At 39.5% G+C, this 20,887-nt stretch overlaps 1 protein-coding gene across 1 annotated transcript; it reads right to left on the minus strand.

Moving 5' to 3' along the window:
* Positions 1 to 6,214: 6,214 nt before the first annotated feature.
* Positions 6,215 to 16,046, minus strand: ankk1 (ankyrin repeat and kinase domain containing 1). The gene is made up of 9 exons (XM_008425672.2): positions 15,434 to 16,046; positions 14,076 to 14,358; positions 13,848 to 13,999; positions 13,443 to 13,492; positions 12,447 to 12,602; positions 11,714 to 11,838; positions 11,149 to 11,182; positions 9,927 to 10,167; positions 6,215 to 8,182 (listed from the first exon to the last, which is right to left on the minus strand). The coding sequence occupies exons 1-9, from the start codon at positions 15,724 to 15,726 to the stop codon at positions 7,135 to 7,137; spliced, it is 2,382 nt and encodes a 793-aa protein (XP_008423894.2). The 5' UTR covers positions 15,727 to 16,046; the 3' UTR covers positions 6,215 to 7,134.
* Between the last annotated feature and the right edge of the window lie 4,841 nt (positions 16,047 to 20,887).

The raw sequence follows: 20,887 nt of genomic DNA on the forward strand, positions 1-20,887 counted from the left end.
AGGAAAATATACATTGTTGTGCTCACATGACCCAGGTTGGTTTAGTCAGATATTTGAAAAAATTATATTTTGTGTACATTTTATTAAAATTTTGTGCTTTATTCATAGGACCCGTTTTGTCCCTATTCTCAAGAATCACTGGTAAAACTTCAGCTTCACCAGCCGGCCGCTTCGTCTACCGCGACGACGATGACGTCTCCTCTGTGAAAGCAGCGGAGGAACCCGGAACAGGTGACTCGGAATCTCCGACAGAAGCGGGCGCAAGGATTGTTGGCCAGGAACATCAAATAACAGCATATCCTGGACCAAAGGTTGGAGGTCTAGTAGCGTGTTGCGATCATACACCAGTAGAGATTCAGTTCCGTAGATGACACAGGTCATAAACAGTACAAACATAAGCAAACGTGAGAGAGACAGACGAGCAGCCACACACACACCGGCGCCATCTTGGATCTATCTTTAGAGCACTCAAGGCTTTGATGTCTAAAGTGACAGCAGCACGCTGTGGTTTGATTCCACACAGAGAGGATTAACATCAGGCTACAATGGATCATCCAGCAGCTTCTTAAAACCTCAGCAGGTGATTAGATAATCACAGTCAGGTGTGGCAGCTGCAGCAGGTTAACCACGCCCTGCAGCACAGATCCTCTGTTCAGAGGTCTCACCAGCACTCAAAAACACAAACCAAGAACCCGACAGAGCTACAATGATTGATCTGGAACAGGAGTCTCCAACCAAAGTCCCATAGAAATAATGTATGTTTTTCAGGTTTTGGATGCCTCCTGCTCCAACACACCCGAATCAAAGGAATAGCACTTTACCAGGCCTTTGCCAAACTTGACGGGACGTTGAAGAGGTAATTCAATGATTTCATTCTGCTATGTTGGAGAACCAGGAGGTTCTACAAAGCTCTGCACAGTTTTGTGTTGATCTGTCTGATGAAATCCAAATAAAATCCTGTACTTTTGGATGTTTTCTGCTGCTCACATAAAACATGGAAAAGTCCAACTAGCATTAATCCTCGTTCAAGGCCACGTATTTTTAGTACAGAGCTTTGGACAAAACCAATGCCATTCATTTACTCGAAAGGGTCGGCAAGATCATGTCCTGCCTGAAAGACAAAAAGGCGTGAGCTCAGTACTCCAACAAACCTGATCTGTGGGTGGAAGATGATGCTATGCAACAAACTGTCTATAGAGTATTGAAAAAGTGCATAGTAAATGAGTGTTGGAGAGTTTCTGTTCTGTGTTAGATAGCAGCGTGATCCGCCATTAATCATCTTACGACTGCATGACAACACCAAGGGGAGGAAGCTGAAAGAATAATAAGAATGCACAAGGGAACAGAAGGCCAATAGATCAGTAGTTACGGAGCAGTTTTTCTTCTTTAAGTAAGTCACTTATTCAAAGTCTTTATGTGACTAGAAAGTAATTAACAACACAATTCACTGAGCTAACAAAAAAACTTCTGGTCTGAATGGCTCAGTGGAAATTGCAGAGCCATCATCAGCCCTGTGGCGACGAAGAGAGACTGGCCCTGCTGTTTGCTCTCTGTTATAGAGAAGAGTGATAGATCACCAAAATATTTCCCATGTCATGAAATCCTCCCCCCAGGAGCCAGAAGGGATCACTCAGTCAATTATAGTGGCCATGACAGGAGACTTCTTACCTCGATACTTGCTTGGAGCCGTGGAGGCTGCACACCTGGACCAGAAGCATCAGCTGCGTCAGTCACAACTGCAGCTGCTCAACAGCGCTGAGCTTCATGATGTGTGTGTTACGAGGGGGGCCTTGTGAGAGTCTCTCTTCTGAGATGCTAAACAACCAGATTACATCCTTTCCATCACAATGAGTGGTGTGAATTTCAGAGAGCCCCTCTGCATCATCTGGATCTTCATGCCTGTACATGATGACTTAAATGAGATGCAAGGAATATAATTGAGTTGTGGGTAGCAAACACAAACTCCAATGCTGACTTCTAGGTGACACTATGTTGTTTTTATGTTATCAAGATGTTGCTGAAAACTCATCCGTAGCTATTTATGTAACCCTGTAGATGGTATTTTCATACATAATCAAACTTCACTGCAAGTTTAGCAATTTAGTTGTAAAAAATATATATTTGCTCTTAGGAAGAGAAGTGTCAGGCAATCATTTAAAGCAATGCATGTCATCGACACCAACCAGGTCTGTAAGCACACAAAGAAGAGCTATGAGGTTATTTGTTGGCTTTAGTAAACATTATGCAACTTCTGTCAGATTCTGACATGGACTGCAAATCATTTGCTACATATTCTGATGGACTTTTTGAAAATCCTGTCAAACACATAGTTCCAGCAGCAAGGGATTCAGCCTTATAGGTTTGAGCCAGAAGTTGAATTTGGCGATTTACTTATGCTGATGTTAGCGATCATTTTCAGAACCTACAAAAATATATTTAAGTCACAATTCAACTTTTTTTATTTGATTCATTCCCATATCTGTTTGTTGTTGATTAACCGATTGTTTGCTAGCATCACCCCGTCTGGTTCTGTGACATTCCAGCTCAGTAGATTGTTGTCTGACTGCGCACAAGTGAATTAGAATCTACGTTTGCTACAACCCACCTCACCCTTCATGGCATAATTAATATTGCACCATGGGTCATGTTCAATGGTCAGACAAAAAATAAAAAAAGATCTTTTGGTAACTTTTTCCCACTGTTGCTGGCAGGAATGGGTGGAAGCATGGTGGTGCTAACTTGTCCAGCTGGATCCATCGTCGCGCTTTCTCCTTACCATTTTTGGCAGTCATTGCACACGACGCAGCAATTTGCAAATCCTGGCAGGGTATGTCGTTGGACCTTGAAAGTCAAACGAGCCTGTTCAGGTTGTTCTGGGCATCTTTATAAACTACTGCCACAAATTTCTGCTGCCAAATCATCTTGAAACATGTGCAGTGTTTTTCACACGGCTCGGGAGCTTTTGCTGCAGCCTTAGAGAATATCAACAATTACCTTTGAAGGCTAAATGTGAATGAAATCATTGATGACAGAACAAGTAGTCAGACTTTGAGTTCAAACATGCACAAAATGTCGTTATGCAAACTAAAACCTTCTGCAAAGTCTCAGAGTAACGCATTCTGGATACAGAAGTTTGTTGAAGAGGTCAGTTTTCATGCAGTTAAAAAAGGATTTATAACTTAGAAAAATAAAGCAAAAATTTACTGTAGCAAAAGTTTAACTTTGTGGCTTAGTGATTTTGTTTAGGGTTCTTGATACATTTTCATGATGTAAACCCTGCAATCCAGGGGCATCAAACTAATTTTCATTGGGGGGTCACATCAAAATCATTAATGTCCTCAAACGGCTGGTTGTGTATAGAATATATTGACAAAACCGCATTTTGACAAACTGTTAAAATTTATACATGTTCAATTTGTAATTCTTAAAATGTAAAAAAAAATTGCATCTTTTGACATTGATGTAATTTGGTCCTATAAAAATGAAAATTGATTTGATTTGACTGATAAAATAACATTTAACCACAACTTTAGGTTAACAGTTGTGACCTGAAACAAGTATTAGGACTGTAAATATTTATGTGACCCTGTAGAATCTAGATGGCCAGAAAAATAGTTATGGGGGGCCGGATTTGGCCCCTAGACCTCAAATTGTAATCAAAAACAACCCAGAATGAGGAATAAAAAGAGGTTCAGTGGTTTACCCAAGGATTATTTGAGGGCAAACTAGAACCAACTATATACAACAATAACTCCAGAAATACAGCTCTGGTAAAATCATCATTCTAAATATAATAAGTAAAGTCAAAACTATTTAATTAAGAGAGAATATAGCAGAACACCATGACCATTAAATTTAAAGGCCACTGCTTTGCAGTCCCCCTGTCTTTGTTTTGCTTTGTTTGTTTGTGGTAACAACAACTTACATGACATTATCTTCTTCCTGCTTGTCTCCCTATTAGGAAATAAAATTAGTTTAGGTGCCTGAAAACCCAATTACTGGCCGAGATAGAACCTATCCGATGTGTCGTTGCATGTCTGCGTAAAAAGGTTGAGGCAAAACCATTGATTTAAGTGGCTCTGATTGGACATAGGTGGGAAAGTCAGTGTATTGTTTATTTCCTGGAGCTGCTCCAACAGCTTAGGTATGAGGGAAAACAAAAGACGGGTTTCATCGATAAAAAAAAAAGTTGTTAGACCGATCGCGCAGTGGCACAGCAGTGCGTTTCACAGAAACGTGTCATCAGATTAAAAAAAACCCAGAAAAAAAACTGGTTTGGTTCCAGTCTTTAGGTGACATAGCTCAGCAGTAGGATGGGAACAGTGAGTCATACCATGTGGCTCTAAGCTAAGCTTATGCCTCTGCATTTTACACTGAAACTCTCCCAAAACAACTAAAATAGGTGATTAATGTACAACTAAAGTTATTAAGTTGTGTGCGTTATGAGGAATTTTTAGTATCATAAATAAATTTAAAGGATGTCACAGCAGCAACAAAACAACACGTCCTATGTAGTAAACTGTATTCCTAAAATCAAATTAATTTATTTGCTATTGGTACCTAGTTTTTAATCAAGACATATCTCTGGAATGAATTTAATGTGTTTATTTTTGCTTATCACTATCTGCGTAGGGTACTCACTGTCTGGGCGTTACGAAAACACAGACAATAACAATATATGCTTTGGTATTTGTAATTTTATTACAATTGATATGATCACCAGGACTTTTCCCATATTTGGCCACGAGAGAGAGAGAACACTGAATTTTAATTAAAACTGCAAACTAAAGGATAACAATAAATGCTTTACAATAGCAAATTAAACAAATCAGGGTTCACAAAGATTGTTAATCTAATGTATAGATTTCTGAATGCTGGACTCTTGGATTCGTTTTTCTCTGGTTCCCTGCCTGATTTGATAAGTGTTGTTATGTTCAGCAGCATTTAAAACCTGGTTGTCCAGAAAACAAGGTACGTCATAAAAACCACTACTGAATATTAGCAGAGAGGAGGGCATGCACTTCAATTTGGATGGAGCAATCAGGGTCACCACCATTCAAGACCCAACATTGACATTAGTACTAAAACTTTTTATTTTTATTTTTTTTGCCAAAAGAGCAAGCTGCCCCAATACAAGATGCCACTATAACAGTGAGTCACATCACCATTATCCAAAATGGCCACCACTTCGTTCATTACATGATACTCTTTCTGATGGTTTTGACGAAATGCAGTGACAGCACCAAATAGAAATTACAAAATTTATCTACAAATTGGGGGGGTGGACGGGATCTGTAATTGGTACATGATTAATCACATTTAAGTCATGAAGTGGGGCTGCACAGTGGCGCTGTAGGTAGCACTGCTGTCTTGCAGCAAGAAGGTTCTGGGTTCAATTCCCAGTCTGGGGTCTTTCTGCATGGAGTTTGCATGTTTTCCCTGTGCATGCGTGGGTTCTCTCTGGGTACCCTGGCTTCCTCCCACAGTCCAGAAACATCAAACTATATAAGTTTGATTTCATTAAGATGGAAAAGTTAAAACAAATGTTCTGCTAGAGTCTGACACTATGTGGCTTCTCCATTGATCAAGGTTATGGGAAATGTTTTATAATATTGCATTTAATGTGATAACCAACACTTTGGTTTGATACAAAATGTATTGTTTATGCAACACAAATGTATTAAGGGATTACAAATGGAGCAGGCAATCAATATTCAATTACTTTCCTACCAACCAAAACAGTAGAAAGAGGCTTAATGATTTCATGTTATTTATTTATTTTTGTTCTTTCAGTCACAATCATTCAAAACTGCGTGAAAGAGTAATCAACCAACCTGAAAGAACCTAAATTACATGGAGGTCAATCACAGTGAAGAGGTGGGAAACATTATTTTCTTCTGAAATCTCATGCTTAACACCGTTACTTGGCAGCGCAGGATAAAAAATCTTATCCCAGTTTATGTCTATTTATAGTCATGTCGTTAGTTTGAACTCTTGGTTCTCCATCCAGACGTTTGAGTCTTTCAGATGCAGGATGAGCCCTGTGAAAGCATAGTGTAGGTCACTGATGCTCCCGAATACAGGCATTACATTTAATTTTAATAAGATGTCACTCTGAGCATGGCGCAAGCTGTGCAGCGCTCCCATTGCTGTGTTGGAATTGGCTTATAATTATCTTATCCTATCATTAGGCACACAGTGGATTTTTATTTTATTTTTATTTTTTATGAAAAATACTGTCAATTTTTATTTAGCCAGATTTTAGAATAAAAATGTGTCTACATGAAATGAGGGTGTGTAGACATTCTTACAGCCACTCTCCTTTTGTTTCGTTTTTCTCCCAATGACAAGAATAATGCACATTGAATCCCATATTTAAACTCCCTGTCATGTTTCACTGTGTCGTAGATTTCAGATTTAACACTCATGAAAGCAATTCTCTTAAATTTACACACATTGCTTCGGGAATAGTGGCACTACCATTTTAGACAGTGCTGTTTTTTTTCTTTTTCTTTTTTTAGCTCGTCATTCGCATTAAGATAACAGGATTGTTTGACAAATGTAATAAAAACAGGTATTCTCACGTAACCAAAGCAACATTTGAATATGGAAAACATCTATACTGGATGTTTGTGATACGGCTGACCACTCGGGTCACCACACCATGGTGAGGCGCCTTGTGAAGCTCAGCAAACAAAATAAACACACAAGAAAAAAAACCCGCTGCCCCACAACATGTGGTGTTGTTCATAGGCTTTGTTATGGCCTCATCTTTATTGGTTATATGAATATGATCTGCTGGTTAGCCAACTAGTTTTATCATGTGCTTATAAAGAAAAATGACAGTAATCTGTGAAAAGCCAATCGTGGGCCTATTTAGTTGGCCTGAGCAAAATCTAAGTCGGCCTCAATTATATATTTATATATTTGTACTTGGATGTTGGACAAACAAAATGTTAGAAGTCTTTAAATGTCTGCATCTAATCCACTTTTTAAAAATATCCTTGTCATAACAAAAATGGCAAAACTTATCAAAAACCTTCAACATCCTGGTATAAAATGTCACACCAAAGTCAAAATGACCTGGTCAGCAATACTGTAGTCAATTTTCAAAAAAATAAAAATTGCTGTAATTTACAATTCACATTCGTTTTTCAGTAGCTCAACGATTTCCCATTTTTCACACCTCTGGGCTACGTTCAGAGCTGTGGATCCAGACGAGTCCATCAGTGTCTTGTCTGCTCCATTTAGCAGCAGGCCTTTAACAATGGGCACGCAGCCATGTTGGCAAGCTAAGTGTAAAGGTGTTGCCTTTCCTGAGTTTAATGCATTGATGTCTGCTTGATGCGATATCAAGTGGAGGACACTCGGAAAGCAAAGACTGGCACAGGCGAGGTGCAGGGGTGTCCATCCGTCACTTTCCTCTTTGACGTTTGGGTCAGCTTTTGCTGCCAGAAGCTTCAGCACTACCTCAGATTCACTTTGGTGGCAGGCCAGGTGCAGTGGAGTCCATCCATTCTGGCCTTTTGCGTTCACCGAACCGCCCTTATTCTCCAGAAGGACCACCACAGCCTCATGTCCTCTTAGGGCTGCCAGGTGCATGGGAGTCCACCCTTGATCGGTCTTGCAGTTCGGGTTGGCCCCGTTGGAAAGCAGCTGCCTGCAAATGCCAGCATGACCCTTCAGAGCAGCCAGATGAAGCGGCGTAGATCTCCTGATGTCGGAAATGTCAGTTTTGACCTCCTTAGTCAACAAGAGTCTGACTATACGGTTATGGCCTTGCTCGGCTGCCAGATGGAGAGCGGTGGAGAAAGAGTAGTCCTTAGCGTTCGGATCCACGCCGCGACCCATGAGAAGCTTGGCGATGTTGACATGGCCGTAGGAGCATGCAACGTGGAGCGGTGTTCTACCTTCCTCCTCCACCCGATTTACGATGGCGTCCTCTGACATCCGCGACAGCAGCAGGCGCACGACCGTCTCGTGGCCGTTCTGGCACGCCAGGTGGAGCGGCATCCAACCGGCTTTCTCCTGCACGTCGGCCGCGGCTCCTTTTTCCAGCAGGAGGCGGATGGTTCTATCGTCACCATTCTGTGCAGCAAAATGCAGCGACGTCCACTGGTCTTTGTCCCCCTGCGATGTAGATGCGCCATGGTCCAGCAGCAAACAGGTGATGTCATAAAACCTGTGGAAAAAGATGTAATTTGACATCATTATGTTCTGCTGTTTGTTGAGGAAGAATGTAAATCACTTCTTAGTAGAATAGAAAAAAAGTTACCACATCAAAGTTATCATTTCTTTTTTTAAGGTCAATAAGTGAAATCCTTCTAAATAGCTTGGCTTGTTAACCTTAAACTTAAAACACAATGACGGGTAGATTAGATCGGGCGTTGAAAGGCAACATTTATCTTAGCCTCACCCTTCTCAAAAATAATATTCTTTGTGTTCTTTAATCAGAAATAGACAAAGTCAGTAGGACAAAATAACAGACAAAACAAAAAATTAAACAAGTAGGATTAGGGATGCAGAATTTGCAGCTGTATAGTTTACAGTAAAGTATAAAATTATTCATTGCCCTGCGACAGACTGGCGACCTGTCCAGGGTGACCCCTCCTCTCGCCCGGTACATTAGCTGGAGATGGGCACCAGCACCTCCCGACCCCACTGAGGGACAAGGGTGTAAGAAAATGGATGGATGGGTGGATAAAATTATTCACATCCCTGGCAGGTTAAGATTTAAATTGATATACATTCAACCAGGAATTTTATTTCTGCTAGAAAAGGAGACCAGCATCTTTCAGAGATAATAAAACAATGTATGCAGTTTTGGAAAAAAATAAATGTAAATGGCATGTTGAAAATTACTGGTACTCTTTACAATGAATATCTACAGGACTCAAACCTTTCTTATAATTGCTGACCAGTTTTTCAGATCAAAGCTTTTTCAGCATTATGCACCCACACACACAATGCGCTGCACTTAGGGCAAGATGTTTTTGATGGTTTGCAGGAGCGATAATGGACAACATCGAATATAATATGAAACTGCTACTGTTTTAGAAAAATATAAGCTCAAAAAAGTCAATTTTACATAATATTTCTCCTTTAAGAGGTGCCTCTGTTGGTTCATCTGCAAAATTGTATTAAGAAGAATCACATTGTGATTCTTCTTAATGTGATTGGGTGTGTATGGGCGCAAATGCTCAAAAAAGTACCAGTTCGGGTCAGAAAATGCAATGTATTAACAGTCAGGCCTTAGTTTTCTACCTTGTTGTGACCAAAACGAGATTAAATTAGTGTGGTAGTCATTTCCTGCCCTAAATCTACCGATATCTCTGACAGCTTGCACTTGATCCACAGTATGCCATAATTGGCCTGTGTTCTGAACAGGACCTCCACTTACACACGTCATTATGAATTTTAATTTTCTACGCAGCGTGCACAGAGAGAATCTCCTCTGTGATCATGCCGCTGTGAAAGCACGAACAGATAAGCTGCTTGGTGTCTTATCTGCTGAATGCTTGACCCAGCTGGTTGTGTTTATCTAAACCACTGACTCAGTAGATTTTTCACATATTTCTGTCCTCTTAAACTGGCACTTAGAAAAGTATTCGTATCCCTGTGTAGGACCCCCACCCTGTTGAATGATCGTTCTTCTACCTTTCACGTCTTTTAAAAGTGAGAATCAGTTTGTGTCCGAAGTGTCCCTTTTTGTTTCTTTTGGTCATAAGTAAGAATCTCTTCTACTGCTCACGTCTGAATAAGAGCGGCATTATTCTTCTCTCCGAGCTCCAAAGAGAACAAAATGTGTATCGCACGAAAAGTTCATCAGTGTTCTCCACAAAATGTTAATATATTCAAGCTCCAACAACAACAGCTCTGCCTTGCTCCACTCACAGAACACTTTGTGCCCAGATTTTCATACAGACCTTTGCAAAACAGCGATGATAAGGGGAGTGTAACCTCTGGCGGTTGTACAGTTCACTTCAGCACCCAGACTCAGGACATGCTTGACACTTTCTGCATCACCGCTGGCTACCGTGAAGTGGAGGAGGCTCTTTTGGCCCGAAAACTGCGTGCACACGTCATCTCCTTTCACAGACTGCCTGAAACTACTGAAGTCCTTTTTGGCCAGCATAGAGAGAATGCTGTTCTTGCCGTGTTGGTCATCTGCAAAAGGAAAACAAAGGACAGAAATGCTGATCACTACATAGTAAAATTAAATTGTGAGTTGTTTTTTTTTCTTTCTTTATTAAAGACAACTTTTCTGTCGTTGTTACATAACTGCAGGCATTGAAATGCTGCAGGGTTCGTCTTTCTGGTGAAAGGGGAGCTTAAGGTCAGTCACCTTAAGGTGTGAAGTGTTTGCATTTTGATTTTGAGACCATGTGTGTTCATATGTACTTGTTTAACTTTGTCATGCAGAACAAGTGAAATAGAACAACTCCTTTAATCAATACTAATGAAATCTTTCACACCTTTTGCTAACAAGTGATGGTGATACTTCCAGTCACTTTCTTGACTAGCAATACTTTTACAGTTCTGCAAATATTTAGCTCATTTTTAAGCTCAAATCTTTACGCGTAAGTGTTTCTGCGTCAGAGCAACTAAACTCATTTCTAACATGGACAACGTTAAATGACTTATATAAATCTGAAAAGTGTGGGATTGATTCATATCCAGCCTCCTTTACCTTGACACTCTTAAAATAAACTTTTTGGCTTTTTGGAAATAAAAATTATAAAAAGGTGTCAGTGGCAGCATCATGCTTTTCTTCAGCTGGACCAGAGAAGCAGCTCACCACACTTTGCACAATTTTTAATTAGCCAATTCAGTTGCACATTCCTCTTGACTGTAGTACCTTATAACTACATGGTTTATTATGTCAAAATCTTACCCTTACTGTGCATTACTTTTTATTCTTTATTCTGTTTTACATATGTTATATTCTGTCTGAGTGACTCTATTTGTTGTTATCGCCTGTCACTTTGCTGCTGTTGCACAGAGATGTCCCCATGTAGGACATTTCTATTCTATTCTATTCTATTCTATTCTATTCTATTCTATTCTATTCTATTCTATTCTATTCCTAAACAGCCAAAATCCAGTTGTGTCCCAGTTGTCTATGTGAATCCATCTACCTGGACTTACCTGAAAGTGTTTCAGACATCTCAGGTAAACTGACCTAAAGGGAGAAAGACAATTTTTTAAAAATAATACAGATTATTGTAAACTTGAGGTTATGTTTATCTCATTACAAAGCCAACCAATGAGTGGTTATAGTTTTAAAAAGCTTAATAGGGCCTGTACCTTTTTAAGGCATTCAGTTATTCAGACTGGTAACAAGAGTTCTCATACACATATAGAGACTTTGTAAATTCAATTTTGCAATATTTTTCTAACAGCCTACACTGCTTATAATAAATGCAGCTTCGTAGGCCAATTCTATATGGTCAAACAATTTATACGACTAGATTGTCACAGTTATAATCAGAGGACGGAAAACAGGACATAGCCGTAGGTCAAGCAGGCATACAAAAGAAAAGACAAAACAAAAACTGAAATGAGAAAAGAGAAGAAATCACAAATAAAGTCAAGAAAGGTTAATTGACAGCCACTGAGAAGTTTGAGGTGAGCACAATGCAACGCCAGCAGAGAAACGTACAGAAGAATACATTAGATGCAAAGCTCAGTGAGATCATCAGAGTGGACTAACTTTGTGTACTGGCGAGAACATCCAGGGATACTTTGATTCCTGCTCAGCGTTGCCTTTCCTCTGACCAGTTATTGTTCCTGGGATCTTCAGGACTTCGTTCAGAGTCTCTGTTTTCCTCACAGTGTCTGCAAACAAAAAGCAGGAAACCACTAAGACTATATTAAAGACAAACATCACATTGAACAAATAAATTACTGTCGACAGCACAAAGGTGTTGACTGGATTGTAGCTCAAAAACCCAGTGGGATTGTCTAAAATTTGCTTTGGTGTGGGACGTTCATGCATGGCTTAGCACTAAATTCAGTCACAGATGTGGTAATACAAACAGTGATATGGGGGATAATTACAAATTGGCAGATGAGGTTTTTATAAATAAACATGACACTGATTGGTGTTCACACAAAACAACTCCGGTAGATGCACTCGTGTGCTTGCAAAAACCTTGTGGGATTGATTAAATCTAATTTTACCGGTGTAGTTTTCAGTCGCACTCATGAGAGGATTCTCGAAAGACCTATTCGTGTCTCGGTTTTCATACCGAGACGAAGTGTAAGCACATGCTGTTTTGATAAATGTACAAACAGACCAGCACAAGAGAGGTGTCGCCTTCTTTACTTGTTGAAGCTTAACTGGCATGAATTGGAGAAAATGCACGTAAAACACAAGATCCTAAAACTGTTATTTATTTATTTATTTATTTATTTATTTTAATTATAATATCTGACGTTGGAACCTGAGAATAGGGGCCTCTTCTGGGGATTCGTGTCCCAGCACTGTTGCATGACGCAGATCAACTCATCACACTCCGGGGGCCTCGTCTCAGGAATCATCTCCAAGCAGGGCCTCTTCCCTTTTGATACCTGCAGCAGCACTTTGGTCACACTGCACCCTGCGACCACAAGATGTGTCTGTCAGTTCAATTCGCTTCATCTGGTATACGCAGACGTACTTCTCAGGATATTTTACATCAATTGAAACTAATTGGACCAAGACACATGAAACAGCTGCAGAGAAGTTCAAAAGCTTTTCGTCTCCAGCACTTAAAAGTGTACTTCCTCACTGGACTAACTAAAAAAATTTGGTACAGTTTTTGTCTATTATCTTTGAATATTATTTGTGCTGTAATTAAACTATTTAGAACCTTGAATTTCATAGCTTATGATTTTATGAATGCCATTGATTTCGACGGCCTCTAATCTTGTTCAGCTTAATGTGTAGTAATTTTCTCTAACCCTGTTTAGGAGTGCATGAAGAGGCGCTAACATAGAGCTCACCGGACTTCACTCTCACCGGAGCTGTGAAGTTTTTACAGCTCCCCCAGATTAAATAAATGCCTGTTGTCTACTTCTCCTAAGTTGTGCTCTTCTTACCCAGCCTGTCAGTGTCACTACATGCTTTGGGAATGTCATAGTAACGGGGATTAAATGCAAATGCTCAATAACTTTTAGATTCTTCTCTGTAAAAGCATCAAAAAGAAGCGATCGTGTTTAAATTGTCTTTTGTTGGTTTCAACATGACAAAATGACAAATAAAACAGATTTTCTATGAATACATGGCAAAGGACCGACTTAATTTCTAATACAGCAGTGAGATCTTTGAAGCCTCAGTGAATTTTAGTCTAAGAAACACATTTTGACCTTGTTAAATGTTACATGACTCTTTGCTAAAGTAAGAGTAATAAATCTGTTTGATGTGGAGATGTGATTCATTTCAAATAATTCATTCCTACCTGCGTAGGGTTTCTGCTGTGTCAGTATCTCCCAAATCACTATCCCGAAGCTGCGGATCAAAGCAGGAAAAGGATTTTCAATAATAAATGTATAATTTTACATTATGTGCATTCAGGAAACTTTGTGACTTATGCTCTTTCACACAAAAAGAGCGCTGAGAACTTTTCCTGTCCTTTCAGACATCCAATAAAATATTGAGAAAAAAAAAAGGGGGGGGGGGCAAGAGAGAGCGAGTCAGATGGGAGTAAAATGTTCGACTGGAAAACATCAGAAACATCCAGAATACAGAAGAGAGCAAAGGTTACGCTGTGTGAATTTTGGGTTGTGCACTGAATCAAAAAAAAAAAAAAATGAAATGCAGAGATTCTGATTGTGGACACTGAGAACAGCCGCTAGCAGGTCACCTGTAAACGTCAAAAGCAGTTCCCGGTGAATCGGAGCATTCGGTGAAGACCTCAGGAGGAATGTAGTTTATGTTGCCTCTTGCTGTCAGGCGCTCCATGAACGTCGCCTTGCACATGCCGTCCTCCCAGGGGACAAGACCAAAATCTGAAACCTTAACCAAGAAGAGTTGAAATAACTCATCATCATACATCGCTAATGAATGTCATCCAGAGAGGTGCTTCACTGACCTTGACATGCAGGTGATCGTCCAGTAGGATGTTGGACGTCTTGAGGTTAAGATGAAGCAGCGGAGGTTTCGCGCTGTGAAGGAAATTCATGGCCATAGAAATCTCATGGATCATCTGGAACTTCTTTTGCCACATGAAGCTGTGACTGGCTAGGAGGTTGTTTAGGGATCCGTTACTCATGTACTCCATGACAACACCTGTAGCTTCGCTGCACACGCCGTAGATGGACAAAATGTATTTAAACTTCAGCTTGGCTATGGTGGACAACACATCTTCTGTTTTCCTGTGAAGTAAAATGAAAAAAAAAAACAATGAGGAGATATTTGTAGTTTTGACTTTATAAAGAATATTGAAATATATAGAGTGTGGTTTAAAAGTCTACATGATTTCAAAAACAAAACAAGCTTGTTGTTTTAAAAAAAAAAAAAAGAAAAAACAAAGACCTGGATGCATAAAGGTGAAATTAGATTGTCAGATTGATTTACTTTGCCATGTGCTGGTAAACACAACTAAGCAATGCAGTGATCCTAGGATGAAAAGAACCATCAATTGGTTATTGGAGAGATAATAAGTAACACTGACCTGAGTTATAATGGTAAAACAGTAGTATATAGGATACAGTCACTTGGAGCAGCAACAGATATATTAAGTGTCATCAGTGTGGCTTAGTGCAGTGTTATTGTCAAGTCAGGAGTTCAGTAATCTGACAGCTGGGTCTTTTTACACATGCTGTTTGGCTCCTGTACTGATTACCAGAGAGTGGCAGATGGAAACGCTCTTATAAAATCCTTAAAAAGTCCTCATAATATAAATTTAGAATGTTTTGTCTGCAATCTATTAAACGTCAAAATCATTCATATAGCACAAAAACAATTCATGTACACAACCATTGTTGTTTGGTTCAATGCCCCTCAAAAAACTGAACCTCCAACAAAAGTATGACCAAGTAGTTATTTACGAACTATTTTTATTTTCCTTATTTAATTAATTGATTTAACTCAATTTGCTCTGTTCTTTGCCTCTGTTTTAGCTCATGGACATAAAAACACACCATCAAAAGTTTAACGTCTGCCAGACTCATCCACTCTAAAACCAGTACGTGTTTGGGATCCTGCTAAAACACTCAGTTTTGGCCAGGTTTCAGTGATCTGATGCAACCTGACTCCATCAGGGGAAGCTTAACTGGGTCTGATGTTAAACAACAAGCCAGAAACCTTTAATCCGGATTGTGGAACACCAAGGTCCCTGAAACCAAATGTGTGCAGTCAGTTCTTTTTTAATCCTTGTTGTCCATAGTGTGATCTTTCCACTTGAATAAAAGATGAAAAACCTTCCAGAGAGTTGAATGTATCTCATACCTGTAAAAGCTGTTGGCAGACAAGGTTGCGTCAAAGGTTTTCAGAGCACATTTTTCCCGCCAGAGCTTGACTTTGACTTGGTACACATGACCAAATCTACCTTCGGCCACCTTAATCCATTCTGCCTCAAAGTCGTCCCTCTTGAAGTCCCTGAAGTGTCCAGGTGACGTGTCAGAGCAATCCATGAGTACAAGGATCCTTAGGCCGCCGTTAGAGTCCAGTCCTAAACTGAAACACGCTTTTATCCTACAGATCCATCTCACCCAGCCGATCTGCGGGAACTTGTGACTCATTCAGGTGAACAGGAAAGTTCACGGCAAACACACAGAGTTTTGCCCTTTGTGGGTGGAGCTGAAGTGCAGAGCTGGTTGGTGCCGTCAATGTTGCTCGACCAGTTTTCCAACATTCATGGTTTCTTACGGGACAACGCTGTAATCTAAGCAATGCAGTCTAAACGTACAATCTCTCCACTTTGATGGTTAGATAACATAAACTTTTAATTTAACAACAACAGAGTATCAATTACCCTGGCTGAAATCGGACCTACGCACATCGTGATTGAAGTCTATATTTACAGTGACTTAACACCCTAATGAACCGTCTGTCTATCTTATTGTAGTTTAATAAGACATTTGTTTAATCCCAGTTAGTCTCAGTGGAAGGACTCAGTGCTGTTTTTGAAATCAGGGAGATGACCATTGGAAATAGCAGAAATGTTCCCAGACAGTAATAGAAACTTACTTTAGGCTTGTCTCAAAATATATACGCCACTAAAATCTCAGTTTGTTTTCAAGACAAACCAAGACTTTATCTGTCTTCCTACCATAACCTACACCTGACACTGGGGCATGAGTGACATCTGTCTTTGTGTGAAACCCGTTCAGCAGGACTTTATTCTCCCAGCTTCCTGAACCCCGTGTTTGCCATTACTCTATAACAGCTTTGTTTGTGGACGTCTTTTCGCAGATAGATCTCCATATTCTCTTCACGAATTGAACAATAACCTCAAAGCCAGCTGTTTTCTTTCAGATTAGAGAAGCTATCAAAGCTTTCCCCAATTGGAGTGCATTCAAAATGACTCTGTTGTTATCACGCAAGGTTAGGTAAGGACAGGAAGCTGTTGTATCATACCAGACTTTTTTTATATATATATATATATATATTCTGGTGGAAGACGTGTTTTAATAAAGCAGTTATTGATTACTTTTTAATTATGCATATCAACAATGAAATGATTCTGGGTATTTATTATTAAGTGTGTGGGACATTTTTCACATTTAATGTAAAGTTTAAGTTCTTTAAAAGCACAGTTGGGCAATTTGCTTTAAGCCTCTGAGACAGAAAGATAAAATGTTAGCATTTGTGCCTCGAGGACTTTTGCACTTACTGCCTCAAACTGTTTGGTTGTTTTTCAGTCTTAATGAATTTCTGTTTATTCTCTTAAGAAACTTGCTGTGAAAGGCCTACATTTATTTATGGTAAAAAAAAGAAAAAAAAAACAGAAAGAGAAAGAAAAATGCAAATAAAACATTATTAAATTAAGCTTTTCTGAAAGCAGAGAGTAAGTGTTGCCCTAAAGGAGAAAGACTGCAATGAGTGACACTCATTTGAGCATTTATTGCATATCATTTACCATATTATCGCATGCAGCTGTGCAGCAATATTAACTCTGTTCAACTTTTCCATATTTTTTCCACATATGACGACACACAAAGCTCAGTGTGTTTGATTGAGATGCTATATGTCAGGCCAACAGAAAGCCTTGAGGTGAAACATGTGAAAAGTTTATTGCCTGGTTGTGTTTTGCCATGTGTAGGTTGGCTGATGAAGGACCCAGATGCAGAGAGGCAGCGGCAGCTTATTAGTGAGGAAAGTTTTTATGCGAAAATCATAGGAAAACTTACAAAAACCAGCAGGAAAATAACATGAATTGCCATTATTATAACAGGAGGAACCAGCAAAGAGAAGGGGTTGAATACTGTGTGGGTGAATAACAAATGACCTGGGCTGATTAGCTGATTAGCTAACTGTGTGCAGGTGTGAGAGGAGATTGAGGGAGAAAGTGGCACAGGGGGCGAGGGAGAGTACACAGGTGATTAGGATATGAATGCAACAGTAAAGCAAAACTAAAAATAGGAATAAAAAATCATTTAAAATCATTAGACTAGAGCAGGGGTCACCAACTCCAGTCCTCGAGGGCTACCGTCCTGCAACTTTTAGATGTGTCTCTGCTCAAACACACCTGGATCAAATAAACTGCTCATTTCCAGCCTATTGCAGAGAGGAATGAATGCTGGTGAGGAAATTCAAACATTTTGGAGCAGCGGTGAATCTAAAAGTTGCAGGATGGTAGCTCTTGAGAACTGGAGTTGGTGACCCCTGGACTAGAGTAACTTAGAATAGGCACAAGAACTTAAGTAGACTCACTAAGAAAGGACTGAAGGAAAAACAGGAATAAGACCAATCTAACCAAAATCAACCTAGGAACCCAATAATGGAACTAAAATGAAATATCAAAACACAAAAACGGCCCAAGATCCTCACATGTTTAAGATTGTTTCCATGATCGATGGTTAATCTCACGTGCATCTCAAGTCTTTTGTATTTTTCTGCTCTGCTTGTGTTAGTTCATTCTATCTTCCTATCTACTCCTTGAACATACTCCATACTCCATATCCTTGAACACACCATAGGGATGGTGTGTTCAAGGTTATGGGGAAAGTTAGTTTAATCTCACATTCTCATCTTCAGAAGATCCCCTTTCTTCTACACATTTTCTGCATCTTCTATATCGCTTGTGGCAACTTGCACACAGAGCGTCTTATGGCTTTCTTTCAACAATGGCAGTCTGTCATAAAAACTAGACTTATGGTGTACGTGTGGTTGCCTGTCAACAGCTTTTCCCAGTTTTCAAATATAGGTTTCAGTGGATTGCTAAACAATTACAGAGTTTCCTCTTGGCTGATTCACTCAGTAAAGCTCTACATGTCCTATCATATTGCATCATTATTGATGCAATAAACTTTAATATATTTTTATTTGGCATTTTTTTGTGATAGACAACTTTGGAAGTAGTGAATATTAGAAAGGTTTGGCATGTATTTCTATGGATACGCCTTTATTCTGACAAACTTGACTGAAGTCAGCTAATTAGTAAATACCGTTCCCTTGGCGATGAAGTATTCTCAGTATCAATAAACTTATTGGGCAGCCTAAGAACAATAACAGTCAGACAGTATCACGATGACGAAGAAACACAGCCGACAGGTCAGGGGAGAAACCTAGAGGAGCCTGAACGACGGTTTGGTCATAACACATCAATAATGATGATTTATTATTGATGTTTTACCATTATTGATGCATCAATTATTAATCAATGCATCAAAAATTAATTATTGATGCACTATTGATGCATCAATTATGCATTACTGACGCATGAAGCATCGATTATTGGAAAGCATCAACAATTATTGATGTTTAATGACAATACTGAGAATACTTTATTACCAAGGGAACTGTATTTACTAATTAGTTGACTTCTAAAGTCAAGTTTATCAGAATAAAGGTGTATCCAAAGGAGTACATGCCCAACTTTCCTAATATTCACCACTTTTCCAATTGTCTGTCACAAAAAAATGCCAAATAAGAAGACATAGAAGACAGTGAAGTTTGTTGATGTAATGTTCAGACAAGTTTTACAGGTTTTAAACACTTTTTACAGCGGCTTAGTGACACCGTGGATTTCATCACCCTGAATCATTCATGAAACCTGTTGTTTGACAGCAAAGCTTTAAACTGGCAGCTTTATATGAAGGGAGCATCTTTAAAGAAAATGAGAAAACAAGGATGTTCTGTGTTACCCTTCCCTTTTATTCCCGCCTGCTGCTCTGGTTTATATCACACCACCATTCAGGTCCATTTAAAACCTGATTATGTGGAGACATTAGGTCGTGTTGCAGTCGTAAAATAATGAAACCACACAGGTACATCAAAAAAAATAAACATTTCCTGGAGGCTCCTTGGCATTCACGGGGACACTTGGCCCACAGGTTTCTTCATTCCTAGCAAATCTAAATTCAATATGCCCCCTGCTGAGCATATAATGCAAATCTTTTGTCCTATACTCTAAATTGTGAGCAACCCACTTACACAGAGCAACGCCTCATCACATCTTTTTGTCTCCTTTCAACTGTCATATGGCGGCGAAGCAAATGTGATTCATTAGGATTTTTGTTCATGGCGTAAAACTCGCAAGAGAGCAGCTGCAGGTCAGGATGGTCCTGTCATTTCTTCCTCTTTTCGATACGCTGTGAGCTTCCTCCTTGTTTACACCTCGATACTCTCCTTTACATAAGGCTTTTTCTTTTTAAAATATGCTACTGTGAGAGAATTTGGATCCTTGAGATTATGGAACAGATATCCGTGTGGAATGCCAGCCACACCTAGAGCCCAAGAATTCAGAAATAAATCACTGTTTGGCTTTTGTTGATTAGAGATTAGCAACTGTACCAACAGACTGTGGAACAAATAATGGGAATTGGAAAGTGTCCCCCCAGAAAGAAAAAAAAAACACACAACATGAGCAGAAAACTTCTAATTTGAGAGTCAACTCTGGTGAAAATAATGAACTCTTAAACATAAAACCTTTCAACTCGGTGGGTGGAAGATGAATTTAACATTCTCTGACAGCTATAGTTTCATGCTTCACTAACTCCCACTATTATTTAGGACAGACCCACGGATTGATGTTCCAATGAAGACCAGGCAGTCGTGATCAGGTTTCTGATAGGCTACCTGAGGGGAGAAGTCTGTCTTCATTGATGGAAGCCACATCTCGCAGGGTCAGCCAATCGCATTAGCAGGCTCCACCACACTAGCTAAGCTGACTGGGTAGAGCTACAGGCTTTTTCCATCGCCCCTCGTGTCCTCTAATAGCTTAACTCGAGTCTCTCCGGTCCATATGCTCAGAGCGTAGATGTTGGCAAACATAACCAGATGAAGAGAAATGTTAAAAGGGCGATGAGTTTTGTGTTTTATGTGTATGAGTGTGTAACGTGACTAGGACTTTGGGGCTTGTTGGCTTTTTTGTAACTCTCAACATATTTGAGACATATTTAAAAAAAATTTTAAAAAACATATTTGCCAGGAAAAACAGTAAAATCCAGTCAATGAAGCTGCTGTGATTTACATCCAACCAAAATGGGAAAAATCCTATTCAGCATAGACATAAACTCAATCTGAGGAGCTTTTGTATTCAACCCCCTTCACTCAAATGTTCCCAGATAAATTGGTGGACTACCATGTGCTTTCAGATTACCCCTAACTTCCTGATTTGATTGTTTCTTTCCTTTTTTTTCCAACATCTTGCCATTTTTGCTTATTACTTGTGTTAGTTCAGTTATTCTCATTGTTTGTCTTTTCGATATGGTTCATTAGATTGGTATTTATTTCTAT

Source organism: Poecilia reticulata, linkage group LG13 (assembly GCF_000633615.1).
Source record: "Poecilia reticulata strain Guanapo linkage group LG13, Guppy_female_1.0+MT, whole genome shotgun sequence".
Classification (NCBI taxonomy): domain Eukaryota; kingdom Metazoa; phylum Chordata; class Actinopteri; order Cyprinodontiformes; family Poeciliidae; genus Poecilia; species Poecilia reticulata.